Source organism: Filicampus tigris, chromosome 6 (assembly GCF_054856515.1).
Source record: "Filicampus tigris isolate MCC_2025a chromosome 6, RoL_Ftig_1.0, whole genome shotgun sequence".
Classification (NCBI taxonomy): domain Eukaryota; kingdom Metazoa; phylum Chordata; class Actinopteri; order Syngnathiformes; family Syngnathidae; genus Filicampus; species Filicampus tigris.
Window position 1 is genome coordinate 18,090,183 of NC_141222.1, and position 27,668 is coordinate 18,117,850.

Consider the following 27,668-nt stretch of genomic DNA (forward strand, 5'->3'; position numbering starts at 1 on the left):
AGGCTGAGGTTGAGGCCTTACGTTACTGTCCAAACGATTTGTAACTTCTCTGAGTAACTCTGAAACTGACTTGTGCGTGTGCGCGTGAACGTGTGCGTGTGCGTGTGGTGTGTGCATGGAAAAATTATTCACATTATTTGTTCATGCCCTCTCAGTTTCTGGTTGGCCAGTTGTGTCGTGCTGTTTTATGTTTAGACGTGATAATAAAAAAATTCAGAGGCATAAGTGTTATTCATTGAGGGATATGCATTAGTGTATTGAAATCAATTATTAGATTTGGGCAAATAAGTGTTTTGTGTATATTTTTATAATTTGGCCCAACATGCCATCTATAGTCGTTATTACATACTAATTCAATGGTTTATTTCTATTTTCTTTTTTGGCCCAAAATTCTTTCCGTATTAACAATTGTTTTGCATAGTTTGTTTATATTTTCTTAGTTTTGGCCCAAAAGCCCTCCGTACATTCTCCCTGATCGTTTTTTGTTGTTGTGTTGACAGTCCTGGCCCTTTAAATGTGCCATTCAATGGGCCACGTATCGCCACGTCCTCGCGCATGCGCAGTCTCCTTCTTCTGCGAGGAGTTCCGGGGTCATCCTGTCAACCTGACAAAATAATTTAGAAAAATAACAACACACCATTGCATACACTTGCTTCCATATCCCCCCACACCCCTCACCTGAATCACGTAGAGGAGACTCCGGAGTGTCGTGGTCGGAGGGGTCGCAAAGGGGACGTCTGCAAAGATGAACTTCATCAGGGGAGTGATGGGCGGGCAGGCAGCCGGGCCGCAACCGACTGGAGCGGAGACGGTATGAAGCTAACCCCGGCTAGCTGCGATTTGCTTTGCATTTGCTCCCTAATACTCCAAATCCGCAATTAAAAGTGCATTTAAACTCCACTTAAAGCTGAACCTTTACGATGACATATCCGTGGCGCATTTAATGAATTAATTAGCCTAGTCTGATCACATTGCCTAGTGCCGATGCTAATGTTGCTAACCTGTCATTTACTGCGTTTGCTACTTGCTGCCTTAATAATTGTATGTCCTTTGAATGTATTTTAATAATACATGAAATGGTCGAAGATGTTGCAAATTTTATATCCTTTTGCTTAATTGTATCTGTAATAGCAATCATGCATGTTTAAATGTTTCATATGAAGTCATTATCAACAATAGAGTGTTATTCATTGAGGTATGAGCAACATTTAAGTATAAAATGCAAACCTTGCTGAATAGGCATACTCACATATTGATCCAATCACTGCTCAATCATTGCTTAATCTGTATTACTTAGTCCAAAATGGTTGACTTGTGTTCTTATTTTGACATTTAGAGGCTTAGTGTGAAGTAAACTTGGCCAACCATATTTTGATGGCTAAAATTATTTTAAGCATACTTTCGTTAGTTTTTATGACGCAACCCACCCAGATATCTTAATTAGACCCATAGCAACGCGCTTAACAACGAAAATTGGAAGAAAAAAAAAAAACATTCGGCAATCTTCGGCGAGTGACGTCATTAGAAGAGCTAGCGACGCCAGTTAGCCATTGTACTGCATTGTTTACTGTCACGTTTGCTGCGTTTTGCATTCTTATCGCGTTTTTCGGCGAAATGCCTCGGCGCTGCGTGGCGATACGCTGTTCACATTTAGGCCAACAGTTGTTAAAGTGGCCAAAAGATAAGAATATGGCACGTAAATGGACCAGTTTGTGTTACAGTTCAACTGGCTTCAACATGTAACTGGCTCCCGATTCCAGCTGTGGCCGTTCGGACAATGCCAGTCCAGTAATTTTGTTTTTCCTGTCTGCAGATTCGTTACAAGCAACATCGAAACTGTTCAACTGCATACCTGTTCAATTATGTAATTATGTAACGTTTACAACTCCCGACTGCCTGCAATAAATCGTTACCATGGTAAAAAATACAAATATAAAAGGCAGAGAGAGCCGTATTTCAACCCGTGACACAATTGGTGGGGAAAAGAAAAAAAAGCCGCCCACCGGAGGGAGCCAATGCTCTATGCATGAACTGGCATGAACTGACGTGACTTTGTTGATGAATGAACATGCCACTTTGCCTTTGACGTGTGGCTCTTAGTGCTATGAGACTATATGGAACAAATAGGTAATATCATCGTGCGTACAGCACAGTATCTAATTTCAAACATTAATGCTTAGCTAATAATCGTAGCCTATTTAGTTTACCATTCTTCCAATGTCAGTGGGTCTCGTCTCCATGTTTGGTGTTCTGACATTCTCATCCTCCTGAGCATCTTGCTCGTACATATACGGTCCAACATGCATTATTCCAACAACCTCCTCTTCCCGCAGCTCTTCAAACACTTGGATCCCCTCAGATAAGTTTGAAATATCGCTTTCTGAGTCAGTTTCCGAGCGGTTTTGTACACTTTCCCCATTGAGCATTGCATAGTCATTCATCTAATTGACGTCGCACTTCCGGTTCGGAAAAACTGCGATTCTGTCAAATATACATAGTAGAAATGATTTCTTCATGCTGTATTTTTTGTATAATGTTTAATTACTTTACTTAGATTTCGTTTGGAATTTTCTGAAGTTACTTCACACTAGGACTTTAAGATGACACCATAATTGGTGTTTCTCATTTTTGGGCAGAAACTTGAGTTTAATAATTAGTAACACATCCTCTGGTTATAGATCCAAAAACTGTGCGACAGAGTTGCCTCGTCGACTCTCCTCGAAGATCGTAGGGATGCGGTCCGTGCTCTTAAATCCCTCTCCAAGGTAAGATCTCAACTGCTAAATCAGGGGTCACTGACCTTTTTGAAACTGATAGCCACTTCTTATGTAGTGTGAGGTGAACTACTGGTAAGCACATCTGCTTCACAACTCTTAGTAGTGTTGTCACAATGCCAAAATTGATGACAAAAATCCATCAAAAGGTCTACCATCAAAAAATTTGATGGTATACCTCCATAAAGTACGTTGATACCAATACTGCAAAGATTAGGCGTATGTTTATTAATTCACAATAATATTGGATAATGGAGGATATTAAATCTCGATATCTACATTACATGATGCCCACCTTAAATGCCAGCTTTACAGATGCCCCACCAGATGTCCCAAAGGTGTTTATCACCCATTACAGTGGTAACAGTCCTCGTAAAAGTGAATACAGCCACCTCGTGAGATCATCTGTTACTTTTAACAGATGTTTGTTCAATACTCTGTGTTTCCTTTTCAAGTGGATGACAGACCGGCTGTCTAGTAGCTCTGGGGTTATTAATTGAGTAAATATTGTTCATAGCTGAAAACAATGAAAGCTCTTTATTATTTACTCCTCTGACATTCCTCATGTCATCAATGAAATGATCAAACATTACTAACATGAGCTAATCATTGCCAGGAGTTGTGAGTTAAATTGTGTTTCCATGAGTATATCAGGGCAAACCGAGTTCTGAAATAGCTTTTAATTGTCTGGTCTGTTGAACCTGCCTGTCTTGAAAGAATTACTATTTGTTTTGTAGAAATATCGAATGGAGGTTGGCACGCAAGCGATGGATCACTTGATAAACATCCTGCAAACTGACAGGCACGTATCAATGCAGCACAGTAAAGGTTTTATGATAGTGACCTGACCAGACTCTGAAACACATGACTTCTGTTTCCATTATTTCCTATCGGACTTATTGTACAACATTGCTGTTCACATTTTTGCTATGAAATCCAACAGGTCTGACTCTGAAATCCTTGGCTACGCTTTGGACACGATGTACAACATTATCTGCAACGACGAGGAGGAAGAGCAAGGTAGTGACCATGTCGCCACTGATTAGAAATATTTGAATGTCATTAAAAAAAAAAAAGTTCAACCTAGGTGTCACCGTCATGTGGACGATCACTCAGTGTGCATTGCTCGCTTCCTGTACACCGACAGTGTGTGTGTTTTAAATGTAAAAGATTGTCGTTTCTCTCTTCTCTTCCATGTCTTAACCTCACAGACGAATCAGAAGGTAAAACTTTTTCTGTGTGCATGATTGCCCCCCTTTTCTTATTACCCTACACCAACAACTGCACACCTCATCTGGACACACAAGTGATCGCTCATTGTTAAAAAAGGCCATCATTAGTAATGCATTCAAAGGCACTTGTGTTGGCGTTGCTAGTCTCTTGAAACTGCACGTCTTCAATGGAACCGTAGAGAGACATTTATCCATCGTTGCCTATCCAGGCAACCTAGGCATTCTTCTAAATATTGCGTTTGTGGAATAAGAGTTAATCCACCCGTTTTTAGCCATCTATGTGGGCGGCCATTTTGTCACTTCTCTGCGGTGCTGTCGTATATTGACTGTATAACTAGTATACAGCAACTTGGACCAGTGCGATATTCCACTTGACTTTGATCTGTGTCAGAGGATCTTCTGTTTGTTGCCAGTTTTGAGGGATCTTCTGTGTGAAAGAGGCTACTGATCCAAATAAGGAGCTTTCAGTATAGCCGACAACTAACTGGGGCTGAGTGCGGCAAAAACCCTCCCTTAATAGTCCTTTATGTATTTCTTTGTGCTTCTTGCACAACCTCACCTGTCATTTCCTCCTCTTTTTTTGTACAGATGAGACTGCCCAGAAGCAGGCAGATGACCTGGGCGCCAAGTTCACAGAAGCCTTCATCCAGGACTCCGAGCATATCACGCTGCTCCTCACCATGCTAGAGGTAACTGCTTTCAAAAGAGATGAGGAGGAATGGCCTTAGCATTAGCATATCGTCACTGTCCTGTGAAAAACACTTATGTCCAATTTTGGAAATTATTTTTAATTTTCATGTTAATGCGATGTCTGTAACGCGGAAACACCTTTCACGAAAAAATAAGAAAATTGAAAAAAATCGCCATAAGTGACACAGGACAGCGATGATATAGTACCACCAATTCTCCCCATACAGTGGCTCACTCATCCAATCACAAATTGCACTCTGTCACCTTCACGGCCTCGGAGACACTTGGGGTCACTACAATACATTATTGCAAAACATTCCTTCCTCTTGTGATTTTTTTTTCTGAAAAAATATGGTACTGTGGCAATCCTGCAGTTGTGTTATGTGTATTGTTAAAGCAGCACTGTGCAAGAAATCGACCTTAATAAAATATTTTCACAACTCTTTTGATGAAGCATTGACTTACAAGTACAGTAGTTGAATGGGACTTCATGCCCTGCGGGGGTCTGTATCGTTTTTACTGGCACAAAGTAACTTTGAGGAGGATGGCATCAACCCTGGCACACAAAAAAATACAAATGTCCTGAATTGCTTTACGGCATACTCACTTCCTCCTTTCGCTATAAGGACGGCTCAGGATTTCACGACACTACTCGCTGGCACGCATGGGAAATGCGGTTGATTTTTGTCAAAACACTACCGGTTTTGTCCACATGGCGCCGCCATAATCAACAAAAACTGGCACATGACACAGTGTTGATTTAAGTTCTCTGTCCCACTGTCTGCGAGGCTGTGAAGGTGTCTGTGGAGGCGGAGACCCAATAGGTTGGTGGGTGAATCATTCACTTAAAGCGGAAGTCAACCCAAACATATTTTTTTAAGAATATGTTCTATGCAGGCCCACTAGTTGAAACACAGCATTCTGATTAATATTGTGTTTGTGGAATATGAGTTAAGCAACAAAATCTCCTGTTTTAGCCGTCTCTGGGGGCGGCCATTTTGTTACGTCTGTCGACTGAAAATGATACCACAGTTACCTAGGGACTCAGGTAATGACCAATCACGGCTCACCTGTTTTCTGAAGCTGAGTAATGATTGCTCGTTACTTGATGGGGTTTTTTCAGTCGACAGCAAGTGGCAAAATGGCCGCCCCCTGAGATGGCTAAAAACGGGTGGATTTTACTGTTTAACTCATCTTCCACAAACGCAATGTTAATCAGAATGCCGTTTTTAGACTCGTGGGGCTGTATTGAACATATCATTGCAAATATTTTTGTGGGCTAAAAAGATCACTGTTGAATCTCATTGAACTATTGCTAACCAAAACAGCAGCTGAGGTACATACAGGTATATGTGGGGATCATTACCTTAAATGGAAAGAATCTGCATTACAGCACTTGATGATGCCGGATGGTCTCTTTTTATTTTTTTGACAGGTGGTATAATATTTGATACAAACATCTTTCCACATGTTTTCTTGGTAGGAGTTTGACTTCCACGTGCGTTGGCCTGCTGTGAAGCTGCTGACGGCCCTCCTGAGGAACCAGTGTGTCCAGCTGCAGAGCATCATCCTGGTCAGCCCCATGGGTGCGCTTGTCATTCTTTGTTTTCAGCATCTCCTCTAGGTTTTCCCAGAATATATACAGCATTTGCTTGCACTTGCAGGTGTCTCCAGGTTGATGGACCTGTTGGCCGATTCCAGAGAAGTGATACGCAACGACGTGAGCACTTCATTTTCATTCATATTCATTTCATTTATTTCATTCAGAACCAAATTGACTCTTTTCCCACCCCCGCAGGGCTTGCTGTTGCTCCAGCAGCTGACCAAAGGCAACGCTGCCATCCAGAAGATTGTGGCCTTTGAGAACGCCTTTGAGCGCCTCCTAGATATCATCACAGAAGAGGGCAGCAGTGATGGAGGTACAAAAAGCTCCAGTGCAGGAATTCATATTATTTAAATGGGTACTACCTCTGATATGTTAATGGAATGGGGAATTTGCAGCTTTCTTACTGTTAGCAAGATTTGAATATAGCCTACCTTAGCTCCTCCCTCTGACCCCTGGAGTCTCTGACTAAAGCCACACCGCCATGCATGAGACGTGTAGACGTGGGGCTGCGAGCGCTGATTTGCTAGCTAACAGCCAATCAGAGTGACCAAATGTCATGACTGGCGACGCCGATTCGACATGCGTAACCGTCCCCAAGACGCTTACAGACGGGTTACGACACTACGACGGTGGCCACTACACCAAACGGACGGCGCATTCAGACGGCACGACGCTTCACGACCTCCGACGTCGGTTTTTGGTCTATCAGGGCCTTAAGACGTGACGACCATTGTGGATGAGGTTAAAAGAAAAGTTGTACATTTGAATAATAAAGTACTAATTTATTCCAATTATGATTTTTTTTTTGTTAATAATTAATAATAATTACAATACATGAATCAATGTTGAATGTGTACAATTGTTTATTTTACAAAGATTTTTATCCTCTTCAATAAAAACAACTAACCATGTAATGATAGAAGAAGTGACTTTAAATGAATAAAAGGGAATAAATACCAATTTTAGGGAGAAAAATGCAACATATTTTACATGACTTGTGTAAATGCTTGGTGGGCCATACTTCACCCACTTCTGCTTTAACAATGTAACATTTTCTAACACAAAAAAAAAAAAATCAATTTGGCAATGAGGTTTGTCTTTCTTTTTTTTTTTTCTTTTTCTATGTTTATCGCATTTTTCCTTTTTGCCATCACTGGAACGATTCTAAACTCCAAACACTTGTGGAATTTATTTAGCGGCTCATTGATTTGACGTTTCCTCAAATTTGCCAGCGTGTGCTTCCAATAAAGCTTGTTTGCGTGTCTTTGTTAACAGGCATTGTGGTAGAGGACTGCCTGCTCCTATTGCGCAACCTCCTCAAGAACAACAGCTCCAACCAAAACTTCTTCAAAGAGGGCTCCTTCATCCAGCGCATGAGGCCGTGGTTTGAGGTCGGTGACGACAACTCGGGCTGGTCGGCGCAGAAGGTCACCAACCTGCACCTCATGCTGCAGGTAACAATACAACATCCTTGTTTTTTAATTTTTTTTTTTCATTATTTTTAGATTTATGCTCCATTTTGGATTCTGACAGCCTAATACTCTGTGTTGTGTTGGTTGATCCCAGCTGGTGCGAGTCATGGTGTCCCCGGTCAACTCGCCGGGAGCTACGGCCAGCTGTCAGAAGTCCATGTACCAGTGTGGCCTGCTGCAGCAACTATGCACCATCCTCATGGCCACCGGCGTGCCAGCGGACATCCTCACTGAGGTAAACCGTAAATCTGTAGTCCACAATAGGAGCAGTAGGCTTGTTTCATTTTCAAGTCTTCTGGCGCTGCGTCCTTCCAGACCATCAACACTGTGTCAGAAGTCATCAGGGGCTCACAAGTCAATCAGGACTACTTTGCGTCAGTCAACGCACCATCGAACCCACCCAGGTAAGACGCAGCAATTCAACGGAAGAGTAATCTCCAGCTTCACATATTTATGTTTTCTGCTCTATCTGCAAAGCTCGAAAATGCCACATAATGGCACCAAAGCCCTGGCTAAATAAAGTAGTAATCTCTCTCAAAGAAGTTCAGTAAAGACCACCCCTCCACAAGATGGTGGCAAAGCACAATTTTGGTCGAAATGACACTACTCAACTCACTTCAAAATAGTTCCTTGACACCAAGATGTCACAAAATGGTGGCAACGCTGTATTTTCTCACCAAGTTGGTAGCAGGGATTCACTGTACATCCCTACAATGTCGCCTCCTGTCCTCTCGCCTTGGTCCGTAGACCTGCTATCGTGGTCCTGCTCATGTCCATGGTCAACGAGAGGCAACCTTTCGTGCTGCGCTGCGCCGTGCTCTACTGCTTCCAGTGTTTCTTGTACAAGAACCAGAAAGGGCAAGGGGAGATCGTGGCCACACTGCTGCCCTCCACTATCGACGGTCAGTCGCACGCTTCATATGAGTCAACTGTTATTTGTCATTAGCAGGGAGGCGTTTCATTCGTCTTTTACACAGAGATGCTGCATCAGAACTGTAATACTAGATGACATGTGCCAAGAAACCATTCACTTTTGGTGTAAATTTGAATAAACGTGCAGTACCGCAAAATGTAAATGATGGGTAGCATGCTGTCCACTCATTAAATGCCTATTCCCCTTGGACTCGTTCCTGTACAACATTTACAATGGGTACCTTATTTTTTGAATTTCTATTTTGTTTTTTGCTCTAGCGTTTATTCTCCATCCTTACTCCAATGTATTGATCAACCTGTTGTGTTGTGTGCGTCCCGCAGCCAATTCCATCTCAGCCGGCCAGCTGCTGTGCGGCGGCCTGTTCTCTGCGGACTCGCTGTCCAACTGGTGCGCATCGGTGGCCCTGGCGCACGCCTTGCAGGACAACCTCACCCAGAAGGAGCAACTGCTGCGGGTCCAGCTGGCCACCAGCCTGGGCAAGCCGCCCGTCTCCTTGCTGCAACAGTGCACCAACATCCTCTCCCAGGTAGATGGGCGCCAAGTGGACACTCTTAACGTGTCGTCTGTGCGGGATAGTGTTCTTAGTGCAGTGGTTCTCAAACTGGGGTCCCCGGACCCCCGTAGCTTGGGGGGCCCGCAAAATGATTGTCTATAAAATTGATAGGACAGAAAATGATGTAGTTTTGGATTGTGTGTCATTTTGAAATAAAGAGTATACCTACTTATCGTCACTGACGGAATCCTCATACTGTCAAAATGACAACAAAAAAAACGCCAGCCTGATTACTACTAGATAGTAACAAAACAAGCCAACTTAAATGTATCTAACCTTGCTGTTTTCACTAGTTATTGTCTAAAAACTAGAGGTAGACCGATATGTTTTTCCAGGACAGATACCGATTATTGGTAGTCAAGGAGGCCGATAACTGATATTTGGACATTTCAGTAAAAATGAAAATATTGGTGTCAAAAAAAATATTAAAACTCGTAACTTTGTTTAAATGTCTTCAAGCATATGTTTATGAACTTTTTTTCCGATTCGCATAATGTTGATTTAATTTTTTATATTTTTATTATTAGACTTTTTAACAATATACATCTTTGTTGTAAAATTCTAACAAAGTTCAGGCAGCTCCCACAGTCATCAGCGTGTCTTAAAAAGTTACATGGAAAGTTAAACAATAGCTCCCTATAGCTTTTTACAGTAAATCAATTTCTCCTAAATTTCAAAATAACAGAAATGTTCAAATTTCACTTATCTTTGTTTTGATTTCAAACAAAAACATGAGGTGCAGAGTGTTCCCAGGGTCAGAAGAATCTCTCTAAAGTTAAATCAAAATTTAAATGAATAGTTCATTGAAGTTAACACAGTTTTAAATTGATTTATCATTGGCCATACGAATATCGGCACTGATAATCGGCCTGGCCGATAATCGGTCTATCTTTACTAAAAACATGCAGACGTTAAATACAGACGACATGTATGTCACACAGCTTCAGCAGACTGGCGCAATAGATGGAGTTTTGCAACAGAGTTAAGTTGCGTTCAAGAGCGTTAGTGTAAATAATTTGCAAGATATTCCCCCGATTTGAATTGCTTTATATTAACAAAGTGGGGATGGCTCATTAGTATCAATTTGTGAATAAAATATGAATTTGACCGTATTTGGACACTGGAGTTTTTCGCCAGACAGTGACGATATGAAACAATAAGTCCAGTTTGAACATAAACAATGCATTTCAATACAAGAAAATAAAAATTGCACTTAAATAACAATTGCATTCAAATGTATTACACATGAGAGTTAAATAAAACATTGTACAAATATAAATAAACAGTTTTAACGTGAATGCTTAAAGTTTCAAAGTTGAATAAACAGAAGTTTTTAGGCAGTGATTCTGTCCCAGACTTTGAGAATTACTGCCCTATGGGATTTCGGGGTACAAGTGGTTTTGTTTAGGAGGTGGACCTTGGCATGATTTCTCTCCTGTAAGGGGTCCCTGACCTCAAAAAGTTTGAAAAGCCCAATCTTAGTGGCCAAAGGATGACTGTCATTGATTCGAGCGGTGTCACGTTGTGGTTTTTCAGGGTGATAAAATCAGCCGGCGGGTGAGTAAAGTGCGTGCTACGTGTGTGTGTGTGTAGTTTGAGCGTGTTTTTTTTCTTTTGTCTCGGCTTGGCTTGTGTAGGACGAAAGTCTTTTGGGGGGGGGGAGCCAACGCTATGTGTGTGTGAAGGGGATCTTGGTGACGAGCAACTCCTGGTTCCCCTTTCTATCCTGTGGCTTATAGTCAGGCTACACTGGTGCAAAATCACCCCTTTTGGGCTTTTCAGTTACCGCATTCGTTCATATAGGGGCCCACCACGGCTTTGTTTACTAAGCTGCAGAGGACCAGGACGTCTACTGGCATTTGCAGGACTATAAAGTCGATTTGTGAGGAAGCCATTATATTTACATGTACATATTTATATTGATATTATAATTAGTAATAATTCTTTATTTTATTTTGTTTGAATAGAATTTATAATCTCATGCTATATTACCTTCAAAGGGGGATAATTGCCAGGTCAGGGGGGGGGCCATGGAAATAATCATTCAGAAACAGTGTCGTTTTGCTGAAATGTGCGACATTATCTTTACTCTTGTTGGCCGGCAGTGCAGATACTAGTTAGGACTGCTTAATCAATGAGTTCTGACCGTATTTCTACAGTACACTGACAGCATTTGAAACCTATTCTGGCATACTTTGTTTGTCCAACAAGAGATTTTGTTTGTTTCAATTTTGTGCATTGTGTCCTATTTGGAGACACGTTCAAAAAAGGTGAATTTTGTAAACTGCATAGGTTGTGAAAGCCTGAAAAATTTTGAGCTTGCCGCATGTGGTATGCAGCTTGCAGCTACAGCATCTGGCCTTCCCATTGCTTATTTAAGGCATATTTAGCTGTATTTTCATACGTTTTGTTCCCTACAAGAAGTGGAGTGATTCATAATTTATGAAAGATTATTTAGACTGTATTTAAAAGCATGTCGTGGTTTGTAATGTTAACTTGGAAAATGTCTTTGCCCACCTTTATGCCAAGATCATGATGCTGTAAGACTTGCATGTTTTGCTCAACTTAACCATGTCCGCTGTTGCTTTTTTTTTCTTTTTTTTTTTTTTTTGCTAACCCTATAATAACCTCTTTTACACAGATTCTATCCAGAATACAGAACAGTGACAAATGCTGTCCTTGTAATTGAAAAAAAAAGACAAATTAATTTCGATTTTTTTAAACGGCTTACTTTTTATTTTCATTTTAAAAAAGTTGTAACTATATATATATATATATATATATATATATATATATATATTTATTTTTTTTATGAATACAGAATTTTAAATACTACATCAAAAGAAGAGTACTTTTCATTTTCAGGCAGTGTAAAAGATGCTTGCTTGTAACTAATTGCTGATTTGGGCGGCGGGGAGTAACTACTGATTTAATTAGGCTGCATAGATTAGACTGACCATTCGAAATTTCGGATTTAAAAAAATACAATTCAAGATGTCTGTGTTGTGTTCCACAGGGTAGCAAGGTGCAGACCAGGGTGGGTCTCCTCATGCTGCTGTGCACGTGGATCAACAACTGCCCCATTGCCGTCACGCATTTTCTACACAATCAGGAAAACGTCCCCTTTGTATCCTCAGTAGCTTTGCTCAATCTGACCGTTCTCTCTATGTTCGATTGGCAATTGAAAATAAAAAAAAATGGTCAAATATTATTTTATTGTTTGTATTTTAATCTGAAAAAAAAAGACAAGATTTTTCAGAATTTAATTTTGGTTTCACTTCCAAAATATATGAAATTAAAAAATGGGCCACAGTACTAAGTTGGATTTAAATTGAATTGGTTGTGTTTATGTGACCCAGAAGTTTGGTATCAAACATTAGCAAATCCAAGTTAGCTTTTTAGCCGCCACGATTACTCAACAGAGACGTTTACATTTCTTATGTGCGTAAAAGGTTCTCCTCACTGCTAATATCAGTTATTACCTGTAAGTGTCCTTGACACTTGGGCCTCTGCAGCTCACAGCGCAGATCTCTGAGAACCTGGGAGAGGACGAACGTCTGGTGCAGGGCCTGTGCGCGTTGCTGCTGGGCATCTGCATTTACTACAACGACAACTCGCTGGAGAACTACACTAAGTGAGCTTCTCACCTCTGCTCCGCTTCAAGATCACTTGCGGCTGGAGGTTGTTTTTTTTTTGTGAGTGTGTGATTTTGTGCTTGTGTGTATGCTCGTCGTCCTCCTCAGAGAGAAGTTGAAGCAGCTGATCGAGAAGCGCATCGGCAAGGAGAATTTTGTGGAGAAGCTAGGCTTTGTCACCAAACATGAGCTGTACTCGCGCGCCGCCCAGAAGCCGCAGCCAGTTTTCCCAGCTCCGGACCAGATGCTCTTTGATCACGAGTTCACCAAGCTGGTCAAAGAATTGGAGGGTCAGTACAGGGGGGGTGGGGGAGGGGGCGGGGGGATGCGAGGCACACCTCTGAGGTTTACTTTTCTCCCATCGGAAACCATGCAAACAGAAAGAATCAGTTCCAAACTGCTGCCATCACAAAGTCTTGATTAACTGTACAAGGAAAGTAAGATTTGACACTTCATAAAAGGATTAATACTAACAAGGGTGTCATCATTTAGTACACAGTTTACACAGCACGACACACTTGTTTCTATGCGTCTCATTTGAACTTGCCACGCTTTATTGCCGTCAAACTGCTCCAACGCTTGGTACAATTTGTGCTATCTGTGGCAAGTTTCTCGTTACCGGATCTGTCCTTGGCAAAACCCGCCTTGCAAGATCTGCTAGTCCACCACTGATGAAAACCCCAAACTCCTAGAGCAGATGTTGGCGCAACACCAGGGAAATCATAATCATCTGCTCGAGTTTTTTTTGCATAACTTGAGGTCTGCAGGGTTTATAGTAGGTTTGGATTTTACATTACAGTTAGTTTGTATTTTTTTATTCAGTTAGTTTTAATTACTTTTTGCAGCGTTTCTTTTAGTTTTAACTTTTTTAAAAAAAAAATTTGTTTTAGCGAATTTTTATTTTGATACTATTTTCATTAGTTTTTGTGTGTATATGAAGTAATTTTAACGTGCTAAGTTTTGTTTAATAAAGTAAAGTAATCTACAATTCTCAAATGACTGTTTGATAGTAAATTAATAACAAAAATTAAGTATGCTCAATTAATCATTATTAACCAATTAATAAATGCCTTTTGGGGAAAACAGAAAAATAAAATGCCAACGAAAACCATGTGGAGTTCATCCTTTAATACTTGTGTGATACGCTGTCATTCTTTTCTTCTTTTTGTGCCCCCAAAAATATAAAGCCAAAGAAAAAGCACCAGGTTTCTTTGATTTTTGAAGTGTCTTTTCCAGAATACTTCAAAAGTGATTTGCCTCTCTGGCGTAAACAGGTGTGATAACCAAGGCGGTCCACAAATCCAGTGAAGATGAGAAGAAGGAAGAGGAGGTGAAAAAGACGCTGGAGCAGCACGACAACATCGTCACGCAGTATAAAGAGCTGATCAGAGAGCAGGCAAGCACCTTTTATTGAGAGAAAACTCACATCCAAAGCTTAAGTACTTGTGCGATTGATTTTTGCCTCCGTGGTCAGGATGCCAAGATCCAGGAGCTGAAGGAGCAGGTGTCTTCCATGACCACCCAGACTGAACAGATGCAGGCCACCATGGCCCAGCAGCTGAGCCAGATCCAACAGCACAAGGACCAGTACAACCTTCTCAAACTCAAGTTGGGTATGTGCACCTACCGCACCGCATCGCTCAATAAGTCCAACGCCATCGAATGCTTTTGGTGTGCAAAGTGTTATCAGTGGTATTCTTTAATCCAACCCACTCAACATTTGCAGTATCATGAGTCCTGTAATGTTTCTTAGAGTAAATGAGCAAATTTAGCGCCTAAAATTGGTTGATTCACATTTAAACATTTTTTTTATTGGAATTGTCTTTCACCTACTGTAGTATTTGACGTAATGTATTTAAAATACTTCAGTCGAAAATAAAGTGCGCATTTGTCGACAACAACAAACTCAACATTGGTATGTACAGCTTTTTTAGCAAGCCTTTTTTTTTTTTTTTATACAGTTATTCATTATTAGAAGGGATGGGCGAGCACAAATACCAGGTATTGGTATCAGGCTAATGCAGCCTTTTTCGAAGAGGTTGTCATGATACTTAGGCAAAAAAAAAAACTGACCTCGGCAGCAGTTGCCACAGTTTGACACATGGGCAAATAATCATCTGCATTGGAAAGGTCTTTGTTCACAATTTTTTTGTCGTTGTGCTAAATGAAATTCTATGTATCAAAGTACTAGTGGGATAGGGACTCGGTATCTGAGAGCGTGAATACGTACTGGTATCAGTCTGAAATGATTGATATCAAACACCCCTAGTTATTACCCATTATCGATATCTTTTTACTTTCTGGATATTTTATAAATACAGTTAACTTTTCTATTTTTATTTTATGAAATAATTTTTAATCATAATATACCTGTATGTCATCCTGAAATAAATCATACTTGTTATTATTATTATCATTAACATAAAGCTTTTTTACATACACATTTCAACATTTTTAACAGTCGAGCCTCAGTCGTACGAATGACCTGGCCCATCTGTCAGTGTTAAAAATGAAACCAAAGTTTGTCTAATGGTTTCTCCGTATATGTGTAGGCAAGGAAAACCTGAATCAAGCAACCAACACGCTTGGCGACGGCGCCCACGTCAACGGCATGCAGACCGAAGAAGCGACGCAGCTTCGAGAGGAGATGGAGGAGCTGCGCAGTCAACACGCCCTCCTCCAGACACAGCTGGGTGAAAAAGACGCCATCATTGACTCCTTGGTTAGTAGTGACTTTAGTCTTTGTACACCATCATATGAAGTAAGAGTGAGCAAGGCTAAAATCTTGCCTTTCGGTTTTAATTCAAGATGTCATGTAAATATTACGGTTACCAACGAAAGCCATTTTATACAGATGAATGTACATTTAAGGAAGCCTCAGAATTTTGACAGCCTTAAAGGAGCAATATTATGTTTTTTTTTTCCACCCAGAATGTAAAACATTTCCCAGATGTCCAAACAACATGTTTGTGAAATGCTTTGGTCCAAATACCCTAAGGATCAAGAATTTTTAGCTCATCTTATATATTTGATTGTTCTCTTAGCGGTCTGAAGGGTCTCAGCCAACCAAGGACGCCACAGGAGGCCCGGACAACACAGAACTCATTAAGGTGACCGACACATCACCACTGATGATGATAATCAATGATGATGATGCAACGGTGCATGTGTGGTTTATCGCCATAACTTGGTGCCGCGTGTGTAGGAGTTGGAGCTTCTGAGGAGTCAGGTCCAGTCGCAGGCAGCTGAGATCAGCCAACTAAAGACAGACAATGAGTATCTGCTTAGAGGATCTGAAATGGAGGTAAACACATGGAAATTTAGGATTTTTTTTTTTTTTAACACTTGATATAGTTCCTAATCAAGTTGAACCTCTTCAGTCTACAGGCGCTGCCCCAAGCGGTGACTCCTCTTTGGATGCCACCAAGACTGCCGAACTGGAGAGCAGACTAGCGGCGCAGACGTCCGAAATGGAGAGACTGAAAGTGTGTGAAAAGTATCTCTCACCTTAACTTAAAATGAATCATTTGTTCGCAAAAAAACACCCTGTGTTGCGGAAATCTGTGGTCAACAACAGTTATATATTTTCTTGTTGTTTTTTTGGTGGGGAGTTGCTTTTATATTACACCGTACTTACTGCAATTGCCTGGAATATGGGAAAGGAGGCCCACACTGATGCACGTATGATGTTTTGGTCTGTGGGACCCATGTTCAGTTTTTATCAAAAGAAAAAATGACAAGGCATATCTGAAACCTTCTCTCCATGTTGATAATGCACTGTTATGGGATTTTCTTTCTTTTTTTTCCCCATTGCATTTTCTTTTTAAAAACCGAATAGCACATTAATTCATAAATGTGATCAAACGATTAATCATTGCACCTCTACTTCTTTCCTATGTCATCGTCCACTCTTCAGGAGGAGGTCCAGGGCCTGACGGAGGGCCGGGCGCAGCTTGAGCAGCAGGCGGCCTCGGCCACCAGCTCGGCGGCCATCCTGCAGACGGGGATGGCCAAGCTTGAAACTGACCTGCTGGAGTCCAAGAAGGAGCAGGACGACCTTCTCATGCTGCTGGCTGACCAGGACCAGAAGATCCAAATGCTCAAGAAGAGACTCAAAGGCCTCGGGGAGACGGTATACAGTAGAACTGATGAGATGATGATAAGCTTAGAACTAAGTTTGGCGCTTACTGTGATGTAGGAAAGGGTCTGCCAATATTTCATAAACCTGACAGTCGTGGTAAAAGGCCACTAGATGACTGGGTCACTCTGTTATAAAATTAAACTATAATAGAAGTAAAACCACTTGCTTTTTGAAGACACCTGATGATGATGATGATGATGACAGCGATAATGACAGAGGGTTTCTGCAGGTCATTAAAAATCATTGAATGGATTTGTAAAAATGAAGGCCTTAGATGGCATTTTAAAAAACATTAAATATGATGAAGCATTAATTAAATTAAAACCTTTGGTAGGATACCCATTAGCAATTAGCACCGAGCTAGGTTGCTTTAGCTCTCTAAGGGGTCTGGGTTGTCACTTGGAGTGACTCCAAGTCACTTGCTATTTAGACTGGTGGCTTATTTTATTCAGCAACTCCTGAAGATAGCTCGTAACAACATCATTGGTGTTATTTCTAGCTTGTTTGCAGGAAAGCTTCGTCACAAATGACAACGCGCATCAGTATAAAACTGAATGAGCTAAATAAAGACATTTAGCAATAACCAATTAGAAAAAAATATATATCTTTGTAGAGACCGGGGACTTGTTGTAATTCACAATGAACAAACAGGTCAGGGCTCCGCAAGTTCCTACATGCTCCAATTTGCTCTTAATTTGAAAAGAAAATTGTACTGTTCCTGTCACCAATTAATTCCGTCCGATTAATTATGAATTAAAAAAACAAAACAATTATCAACTGACAGCCATACAGTATGTATGTAAATGTGTTTGCATGTGTGTATATGCAATAGCACATGGTCATTCAATTTGTTTTTCAGTTGCATTAAAAAGTTAGATTTGCTGATACCTGCTGAAACCTTGCGATAACTGTAGGACGAGAAATTGACCCTGCTGTGACGCAGAAAGTGGTTTGGCTGCAATATGAGCAATGGTGCAACACTTAATTCCTGAAATACTCATAAAATGGCACTAGATGATGGTATTGCTCTGTTATGGAAATAAAACTGCTGTACTTGTCCTTTGAAGAAAAGGTGACACATAGGAAAGGATCTGGCAATACTTTTATTAATTCCAATAATACCAATAAAACACAGCTAGGTGACTGTATCGCTCGGTTGGAAGTTACATCCCACCCTTTGAAGACGCTTGATGATGATAACTTAAAAAACAGAAATTGACCTTACTGCAACCTAAAAGAGCATCTGACAATTTGCTATACCTATAAAATATATCAAGGTTGTTGTACAATACTTATAAAGTACCATAGTGCAATGTTAGAAAGGGCGGCCCGGTACCAAATGCGCAGCGGTGGTCAGTGACCCTCGATTTAGAGCAAGATTGGGTAGCCGTTTTAGTTGACCTCCATACTATGTTTCTGAATAAAATCCATGTAACCAGGGAAGACATTTTGTACCCGCAGGTGGACGACGAGGACGAGCTGGACACCAGGGACCAGACTGACGAGGACGACGAAGATGAGGATTAGAAGACGAGAGCACCGGTGTGAGGAAGTTGGACTTTGATATCGAAGCAGGTGTCTTTCTCTCCGGCGGTTGCCACATTTTTTTTCTTCACTTTCCACACAACGTGTACACCTTTTTGGCATCTTGAGTCAAAAAACAAGTCTGTGCGTTCATCTCATAGAGTTAACATGCTTCAAAACAACAAAAGTTAATTTGAACTCACTTGACACATTTAGACACATTAAAAAAGTAGCATAAATACCACATTTAATTGCTCTGCGATATGCTGCAAAAACTGACACAAGATGTAAAAATGGAGAAAAAAAAAACCCAACTATTTTTGTCATTCTGTGTAAACATTTATGAGCCAACTTGAAAGCAAGACTTATGGAAGAATTATAATTGCTGGTAAATTAAATTTTACTAAATCAAAAATTGCGGTTTGTTTGCATTTGTTATCATTATAATCATATTGTCACATATTTGTTTGCGCTGATGGGTGTGTCCTTCATTTTATGTTGCAGTGGCTCTTGTTCAACACTAGAGAGGGGCAAACACCCTCTATTCAAAAAAAGAGTGTGCCAACCATTGCAGTATGTTCTAAAAATACACATCCAGCTTAGTGTCTCCCAACACAGAGCTAATGTATTATTATTTTTGACATGGAGGCTGGAATGAGCTAGTGTCAAGTCAGGAATATGAAAATATATTGAAATAAACATAACGTTTTTTGAATGTGACTCTGAGGACATTTTTTTTTATATACCGGTAAGTAAAACCCCAAAAATATGTAGTCCTGGCAATCACACTTAAAATAAACTTTATTTGGCTGTGGTGTATTTGCAATTTAATTAGAGGTGTGGAATAAAATGTAAAAATGTTTCAACACAAGTTATTCATTTATACACAGTAGTCGGCTGACTTTTTACGAGAAGCATGGTACATCTTGGACGGATTTCCAGCCAGTTGCAGTAGACCAACAAGCATTCACACCTAAGGACAATTTAGAGTCTTCAATGGGCCTAACATGCATGTTTTTGGCATGAGAGGAAGATGGAGTAACCAGAAGAACCACACGCAAACACGGGTAGAACATGCTAACTCTACACAAAAAGGCCAGAGAGTCAAGTATCCCAAACTTGGGGCAAACTTTGGCTACCGTGCTGCCCTATATATATGTAATAAAATCTTCTAAAAATGTTCTTCTGTTTTTATTTAATTATTTGACACCTTTTACAGTGGTGCCTTGAGATGCAAGTGACCCGACCTCCGAGTTGTTCAAGCCATGAGCTGACCATTGTGAGCGCAAACTCGAGACACAAGAGTTACAGAAAAACAATCACATAGAATCCCCCAGCGTACAATGGGAAACACCCGTAGGCACTTGGGCTAACATTTTTCATGTGGTGGTGTCACTCAGTCATTACACTTGAAGCAACGGATATATCAACACAAATTGAGCAGTAGTGGTGATCTGATTTAGAAGGTTAAAGACATTTTTTTTTTTTTTTCAATCGGGAAAGATGATTTGAGATTGGTTTGTAGTATAGTCATTGGATGAGTTCCATTTGTAACGTGTATATCATGTTTTATCTTATTGCTATAGCTATTAAGTGATTAAAATTTAACCTGATAATCCCCCCAAAAATTTTTTAATTAGGGCTTTTTGTTTTATGCTTACATTACGCTTTATTAGTTTTTTTTATTAATACATTTGAATCTCAAAATGTATTTTTTGTGTACATTTGTTTTAAGCTTAAACTTTTTTTTTTTAAACCCAAAAGTGCCCTCCATTTAAAGAGTAAGTTTGAGTAATGAATAGTAATGATTCCAAGCGAGGCCTCGCCCAGCTCTTTCTCCCTGCTTCCCTCCTTCCCGCCCTCCCTCTCTCGGTGCTCTTCCCTCTTCCTCCTCATCCTCCCCCTTCTGCAGCTCTAATCTACCGGACTTGTCAGCGTGTAGCACCGCCGAGCACCATGACGACACCGGCTCTCCGCTAACTGGGAATCCGCTTTCCACGGTGCCAATACGCGGGAGGGGGGAACCGCTGTCCGCCACCACCACCGCATGACCGTCACAAAGGTGAGTACTCATCCGCCGTGGTGTGTTAGGGAAGACGACATCTTGGCCGATGTTAGTAAGCACTTTCGCCCACAACATCCGTGACACGTGCACCTGCTAACTTTAAATGCAGCCCGTTTTATTGATGGAACAATGAAATGAAGACACGTTATTTCAAACAGCATGAATACTTTAATTAGGCAAAACAACTCGTGTCTGGTGGTCGTTGAAAGAGCTCTAAACCATATTTTATGCAGGGGCGTGTTGAACATGGGGGCCTTCACATCATTGTATTACTCAGGCAAAAGTTTATTTTCACCACAACACTAAACTGATGAAGCTTTTAAAATCCGTATTGGGCATACCTATCTAACATGGGGTGATTCTAGTATCAGAGGTTTTCGGGGTGCTGAGCTTGGTAAGATATATTTCACTGTTTTGTACATTTTTACAGGATTTCATTCCCACATGTATTAAAGAGAAGCAGGGGTGTGCTGAGGCCGATGGGGTGGAGTGTACCCGACATCCACCTGAGGGGGGGTTAGGGGGGCATCCACATAATATTAATTGTACCTTTTGCCTTAGTTGAGTAGCGTTTAATTGTTCTTTCCGTCTGTAAGTGTTGCTGGCATCAACAGATGAGCTACAGTGGACCCTGCTATTTGTGGGGGATAGAGACGAGGTCGACCCGGCAAAAGTGAAAATCCGCGAATAATTGACACCCTCTGACATGCAAATGATAAAATGATCGATGTATCTAGCGATCAATAAAAAAAAAACACTTTCTACTGATGTAGTGTAGTTGGTTGCAAGGCAGATATCATAGAGCTCGATTGGATCTGACCCATATGCAAATGAAAAATGTTGTCAGTTCCTGACAATTATTCATTGCTTTTTGAGTAAAATAAAAAGTAACTTAAAAATATGCTTTAGATGATACTATGAAAGCTGCGACTACTCGCTGTCTGATTAACATGCAAGGGACTGACGGAACAGGAAATTAGTAACACTATTGTACATGTATTATGTGCCGTATTTAACTACAAAGTACACATCTGTTTCATAATTGTCTCAAATTGCTCTGTGTCAATTATAGAATACTAATTGACCAATTTGATGCGAAAAGTTGTTTGTTTACATTTGAAGGACCGCTTTGCTTGCTAAGCTTGTACTCACGGTGTGTTCATGACATCCATTCTCTCCTCCCTGCGGGGGTGGTGTTGTTTTCAGCGAGACCACCAGTGGGGCAGATGCTTAGGGGTCCCCATTGTGTGTCCTCGCGCTCTCGTCTCGCGCCCACATAAACAAACTTAAAGACAAAAGAGCAAGCGGTGTGAGCGTGTAATGACCCGATGCTAATACTGTATCCAGTAGTGGGAGGAGTCGGTTTGCGGTAGCACACGTGTGTTGTGTTTTGGCCCATTTGAAATCTGTCGTTAACCAAAACAGCAGCACCATCCGAGGCAAAAACAGTCTCTCGGATGCGCAGTACATAGGTACCTTGGCTTAAGAGTCCGTCAGTGTTCTGCCTAGTTGCTGGTTTCTGCGTAAAAGGCCAAGCCAGGTAAATTCTCGGTCTTTGGCTACAGATTCGATGCGGTAATTGACAAGCGTTCCAAAAAGGACACATCTAGTTGTATTGGCCACTTCAATATTGCACCAAAAATGTTGAAAGTCAGATGGCTAATGTCGGAGAAATTGAGTTTTGTGTAAAAAAATACCTTTTTGGTGAATGTGAAATGGAACCTGAAAAAGTTATAACCTTAATCGGTTCCATGAGCCTGTTTGTAACTTAAAATGTTCATAAGTCAAGGTAATGTTTCCCATTGAAATGAATGGAAATGCAAGTAATCCATTCCAGCCCCAGAACTGAGTTATAATTAACATTTTTTAAACCAGTGTGTGGTTAAAAAAATATATAATGCAATGTAGAAATAAGTGAAGTACACTATTGTGAAGAAATAAAAGACAAAAAAGTGCTTCAGCCCAGCGTTATTGTGCATTAACTTTAACCAAAGGGGTAAAAAGGGAGGAGATCTACAGCTCCTCCATTGAAAAGAGTCTTATTCCATAATAACAATATATTATCTAAATTCTGATTCAAGTGTTTTTTAATTTGTCCTAATTCATTGGTTTATTTTGCCATAACGGTCCAGGGAAACTTGCCTTTTTCTGTTTAGAAAATATATATAAAGTGGGATGTCACATCATTCGCTACAAATTTTGTTTGATCATATTTATATTTTTTATTGCCTCGCTCACACAATCACCAGCGTGCGCTTCCCATTTGTCAGTCTAATAAAGAAGAAAGCGCCAAAGATTCCGTACCGGCCGGTGCCTGCCTTGCTTTGCGTGAGCAGAGCCTGATTACGAAACACGAGAGGGAGAGCACAGATCTTTCTGCTCATGTATGACAAGTGCTTCCAGTAACACTCCCTTTAGCAGTTTCCCTTTTTTTTAGGAGGCATTCTGACTGTTTAGTGCCCTATTGTTTGGCAAAAGTTCAGTTTGTTGACATTGGACCTAGTTCTGCATTCATTCATAACGTGGTTGCTTCTGTTGTGAATGGGTGAATGTATTGTAGGTAGGATTTATATGAAATATGAGTTAAGCAGCAAAATCCACCCGTTTTTAGCCATCTCCGGGGGTGGCCATTTTGTCATTTTTGTCGAATACAAATGACATCACAGACGCTCAGGGCTCAGATAACGACCAATCACGGCTCACATGCTTTCTGAAGCTGAGCTATGATTGGTCGTTATCTGAGCCCTGAGGGTGTGTGATGCCATTTTCAGTCGACAGAAGTGACAAAATGGCCGACCCCAAAGTTGGCTAAAAACGGATGCATTTTGTTGCTTAACTCATATTCCACAAAAACAATATTAATCAGAATGCCGTGCTTCAACTATTGGGCCTGCATAGAACAGGTTCTTAAAAAATATACGTTTGGGTTGACTTCCGCTTTCAGCCAAAAGTCGGTTGCGTGAAAGACCAAAGAACGAGAAACGCTAACGCTACCATTACAGCTCCGATGCACCAATTTTGCCGGATCTCTGCGCAAAAGACTAACCTTTTTGTAAACTCCGGGCATCAGTTTGAACATGTTAGTCAAATACTGATCTATTATCCTTGAGTCAGGACATTTTTTTTAAAGACTGGTGCAGACATGTCCCGTTGCAATAAATGAGTCAAAGGCTTTATGCCACCCCGAGTCGACAGCAAGCTGTGTTGCAGAGTGTGGAGAGGCAGGAGGCGAGTCAGGGACCAACAAATGCTGGACCTCTCCCGACCGGACAGGAACTAATGAATCAATAATTTCAAGCTGAGAAATTATAGCGCACGCTTTCATGTGGGCTCGTAAAAGTTGATTCGTGAGGTGTGTTGTGTGGCAGGCTGTTAACACATACCTGACATTCTCACACTTTGTCCAAGCGATGACTCACGTCTTTAGCTATGTAACGAAAACCCACCGCTACAGACACCCCCCAGCCAAAAACGTTAGAATGCCCATCTTGAACTCCAAATTGCACTTTTTTTTTTCTCCAGCTAAAGCATTTGAAGCAGGAGTTTGGCAAATATTGAACAATTGATCAAAAAAGAGACTTCAATGTGTTGAATACCATGTTCAGTTCAAGTTGACTGTCACACTAAGCATAAAACAAAGAGAATGTATTTATCCATCCATCCATCCATTATCTGTACCGCTCATCCTCACAAGGGTCGCGGGGCGTGCTGGAGCCTATCCCAGCTGTCTTTGGGCAGTAGGCGGGGGACACCCTGAATTGGTTGCCAGCCAATCGCAGGGCACACAAAGACAAACATCCGCACACACAATCACACCTAGGGGCAATTTTAGAGAGTCCAATCAACTTACCATGCATGTTTTTGGAATGTGGGAGGAAACCGGAGTACCCGGAGAAAACCCACGCAGGCACGGGGAGAACATGCAAACTCCACACAGGGAGGCCGGAGCTGGGATTGAACCCACGACCTCTGAACTGTGAGGCGGACGTGCTAACCAGTCGACCACCGTGCCGCCAGAATGTATTTAAAACTGACCAATTTAATAAGCCGATATTAGCTCTTAAAAAAAAGAAATGGTGAAAATTGACAAATAATTGTCTGATTTGAGTTTTGTACTCGCATTAATACATTACAACTAGTGGTGGGCGATATGGCAAAAATATCATATCACGATTTTTAAAATATAAAATCACGATCATGATTTTATCATGATTCTTTTCTTACATAATTTTTTTAGACTAATTTGCACATTTTTGACCATTTTCGTCACGTTAAACATATAAAACATATTTAAAATGTATACAAAACCCTAAAAGAAAAAAAATAGATTTTAAGTCAGATAATTTTTCTGAACATTTGAATAGTGCCAATTTTTATCAAAATGTGCAGTGAATATAAACATAAAAGGTAACATAACGGAAACATAAATACACAGCTCGTAACGCGGGTCTCGTACTTTGAAGAGTCTTTTAAACCCCTCATTTTCCACTGTTTTAATGTGAATCATGTCTTCAGCGAGGTAATAAGTCACTGCCTCAGTTACTTCTTTACACTGCTTGCTTGTTTTTTCATATGGAGTGTCCTTGTTATAAGACTGTCTTACCGTGGGTTGTGTTAGCTTGGAGTTAGCGGCAGCCTCTGGCTACCATGTGTCTAATCTCCGTTTGCTTTGGCTGTCGGCGTAGTTTTTTGGTTGCTCTCTCTGTCCCCGCAAGTGATTAAACAGGTTTGTCGTGTTGCCATCTGACGTCCGAACCGAGTCCCTGCAAACTTTGCAAATAACTGGTTTGCGCTTTCCCCTCCGAGGAAAAGCCAAACCAAATCGACACTGTGGATGTGGAGTTTCTTTTCTGGACCAACTCTGCTTCGTGGTGACTTTCCGCTATAGCTTCCCGCTATTACAAACAAACAGGGAGGCGGGGAGTGTCACATATCGTGCACTGTGCGCGCTGTGATTGGTTGGTCGGGCATGCGTCAGCGCCATAGAGGCAAATTGTATAGAATGTGCCCTGTAGATGATCAAACGATCTTTCGGCTTTATGAGATCGTCAACATGTTAAAGTCCTTAACGATCGAATATCGTCATATCGTCCACCCCTAATTACAACATAGGACAAAGAAATTCAAATGCCACCCACCCTCCCTCGAGTCCCCCTGCCTCTCGAAAAATTAAAAGTAAAAAAAAAAAAGGCAGATTTTTCTCTCTGTTGTAAGTTAAACAAATGCTAAAGGACAAAGTTTTGTCAAACATACAGATGTTCTGCCTTTAATTCATATCAATAAAGCAGTTGTTTTATTCATTATGTATAATGAATGATAATTGCCCGCAAAATCAGGCATTTTAGACCGCAACAATCATAAAAAAATGCCTGCGAAATCCTGGAGGCACTACAAATGGTACTTCTTGTCGTTGTATGTAATCAGACAAAAGTCCTAATTTTATTTGGATCATGATCAAAATTTGTAATGGCAAACAATGGTATCTCTATTTTTCGTTCTGCCCAAGGTACAACCTTATTTTAGCAGTATTCTGCCTCATCTCGTCTTAATCGTCACCGCTGCTCGTGAGGTTGTTCATGACATGACAGCTGTGCCAGAGCGCTTGCGGATAATCTGATGCTACTCCCACGTGGCCCACACAGCCTGAGGATTACCTAAAAAAAATAAAAAAATAAAAATACTGTGTGTTTGCGTGCGTGTGGATTACTTCCATGTCACACATTGGGGTTTAGGTTGGGGTCGTTGTGGGATGGAAGAGAGCACCATAATCAGATCAGATCCTTGGAAGTTGAGCATCAAAATGGTGGATAAAGTTTGTGTCCTTTTGACGCCACTTTTTAAAATTGTGTTTGATGCAACAGAGGCAAAAACACTGGCAAAAAGTCGACAATTTTTACAATTGTCTTTATTAGACAGCAAACTGTTTCCCTAAATAAAATGAATTAATAAATAACATGAATGAATAAAATATTAAATAATTGATCAGTTAAATTTAGACAAATAAAATACACAGATGCTGGATTTAAAGAATAGGAAAAACATGAAGTGTGTCAACTGTAGATTATTAAAAAATATATATTTTAATTAATCTGATTTAGGGCCAAACTTCCGCTATTTCTATTATTTGTTATTGGGAGATCTGAACACACAGTCCAATCAAATGAAGCGTCAATCCCTTTTCCTATCAAGAACCATTCCCGCTTTAATGAAGTCCTCCAATGACCACACTAAGTCTATAAAAAATGCAAGTTAATAAATGTTTCATCATTAGGCCTATTTATGATGAGGCTTTAACTGTTGTCTTACTTATTATTATTTATTTAAACTTTACCTGCTGTTTAGCAGCAGATGGGTCGTCGGAGTGTGATTCATAATTCATGAGGAGAAAAACAAAGATTGACTGTCGTTTGTGTTTGTCCGCCATATTGATTCCAGAGAAGAACCCCAAATCCTATGTTTTAACACATGACAAATGTACGTTGTGTTCTCCTTTTAGATGTCACAGGGCTTTTGTTGACAAATTTCATGTGTTGGCATAAAGATGATAACTCATCCAGGACCTCAACCTTTTTTTTTTTTTAGAGATATATTTTTTACTGATTAAATTTGAACACTTTTTAGCATTCACTTTGGATGTCAAAGTGTTTTATTGTGAAATTTTTAATTCAATGCCTAGTTTATGGGTAAATAAGCACTTCTAGGCTAATGCTACTAATGCAGTGCCTCGTGGCTGCTAGCTAGCGATTTGGCTCAAAAGAGTGGAAAAAAAAGTTGGTAGTAAAACAAAAACGTTTTGCCAAAAAATCTCAACTTTTGCTTTATTTCTCCTAATAGCACAACATTTTTAACAGTTATTTAGTTTTATTTCACTTGTGAATTCACTTTCTTTTTTTTGTGTGGACAGTTTGATTGGACTGATACTAAAGGAAGGAAGGCAAAAAAAGGTAGATCTAAACAAAGGAAGAAAGAATGCAAAATAAAAGGTTGAGGGGATGGAAGGAGGAAGAAATGCAGGAAGGCAACTAGGAATATGGAAAAAGCC

The 27,668-nt window shown here is 40.5% G+C and overlaps 2 protein-coding genes across 4 annotated transcripts in view; both read left to right on the forward strand.

The window, feature by feature from the left end:
• Positions 1-534: 534 nt before the first annotated feature.
• On the forward strand, positions 535-19,276 carry uso1 (USO1 vesicle transport factor). Of its 3 annotated transcripts, XM_086032984.1 has the most exons (26): positions 535-811; positions 2,679-2,765; positions 3,512-3,576; positions 3,718-3,794; positions 3,986-3,997; positions 4,595-4,695; positions 6,180-6,282; positions 6,361-6,416; positions 6,495-6,615; positions 7,578-7,756; positions 7,869-8,009; positions 8,090-8,178; positions 8,522-8,676; positions 9,029-9,234; positions 10,798-10,818; positions 12,278-12,388; positions 12,777-12,895; positions 13,005-13,186; positions 14,171-14,292; positions 14,371-14,509; positions 15,449-15,618; positions 15,941-16,006; positions 16,102-16,200; positions 16,277-16,381; positions 16,813-17,028; positions 18,499-19,276. In XM_086032984.1, the coding sequence occupies exons 1-26, from the start codon at positions 746-748 to the stop codon at positions 18,562-18,564; spliced, it is 2,874 nt and encodes a 957-aa protein (XP_085889110.1). In that variant the 5' UTR covers positions 535-745; the 3' UTR covers positions 18,565-19,276. The 3 variants fall into 3 exon arrangements, with proteins under 3 accessions (XP_085889110.1, XP_085889112.1, XP_085889113.1); XM_086032986.1 differs by lacking the exon at positions 3,986-3,997; XM_086032987.1 differs by lacking the exon at positions 10,798-10,818 and having other exon boundaries at positions 536-811.
• A 1,160-nt stretch (positions 19,277-20,436) lies between these two features.
• The window catches only part of coro2aa (coronin 2Aa), a 36,999-nt gene continuing 29,767 nt past the window's right edge, over positions 20,437-27,668 (forward strand). Inside the window, exon 1 of the mRNA XM_086032988.1 lies at positions 20,437-20,623. Coding sequence (XP_085889114.1) covers positions 20,609-20,623 — 15 coding nt within the window. The 5' untranslated portion in view covers positions 20,437-20,608. The remainder of the gene's footprint in view (positions 20,624-27,668) is intronic.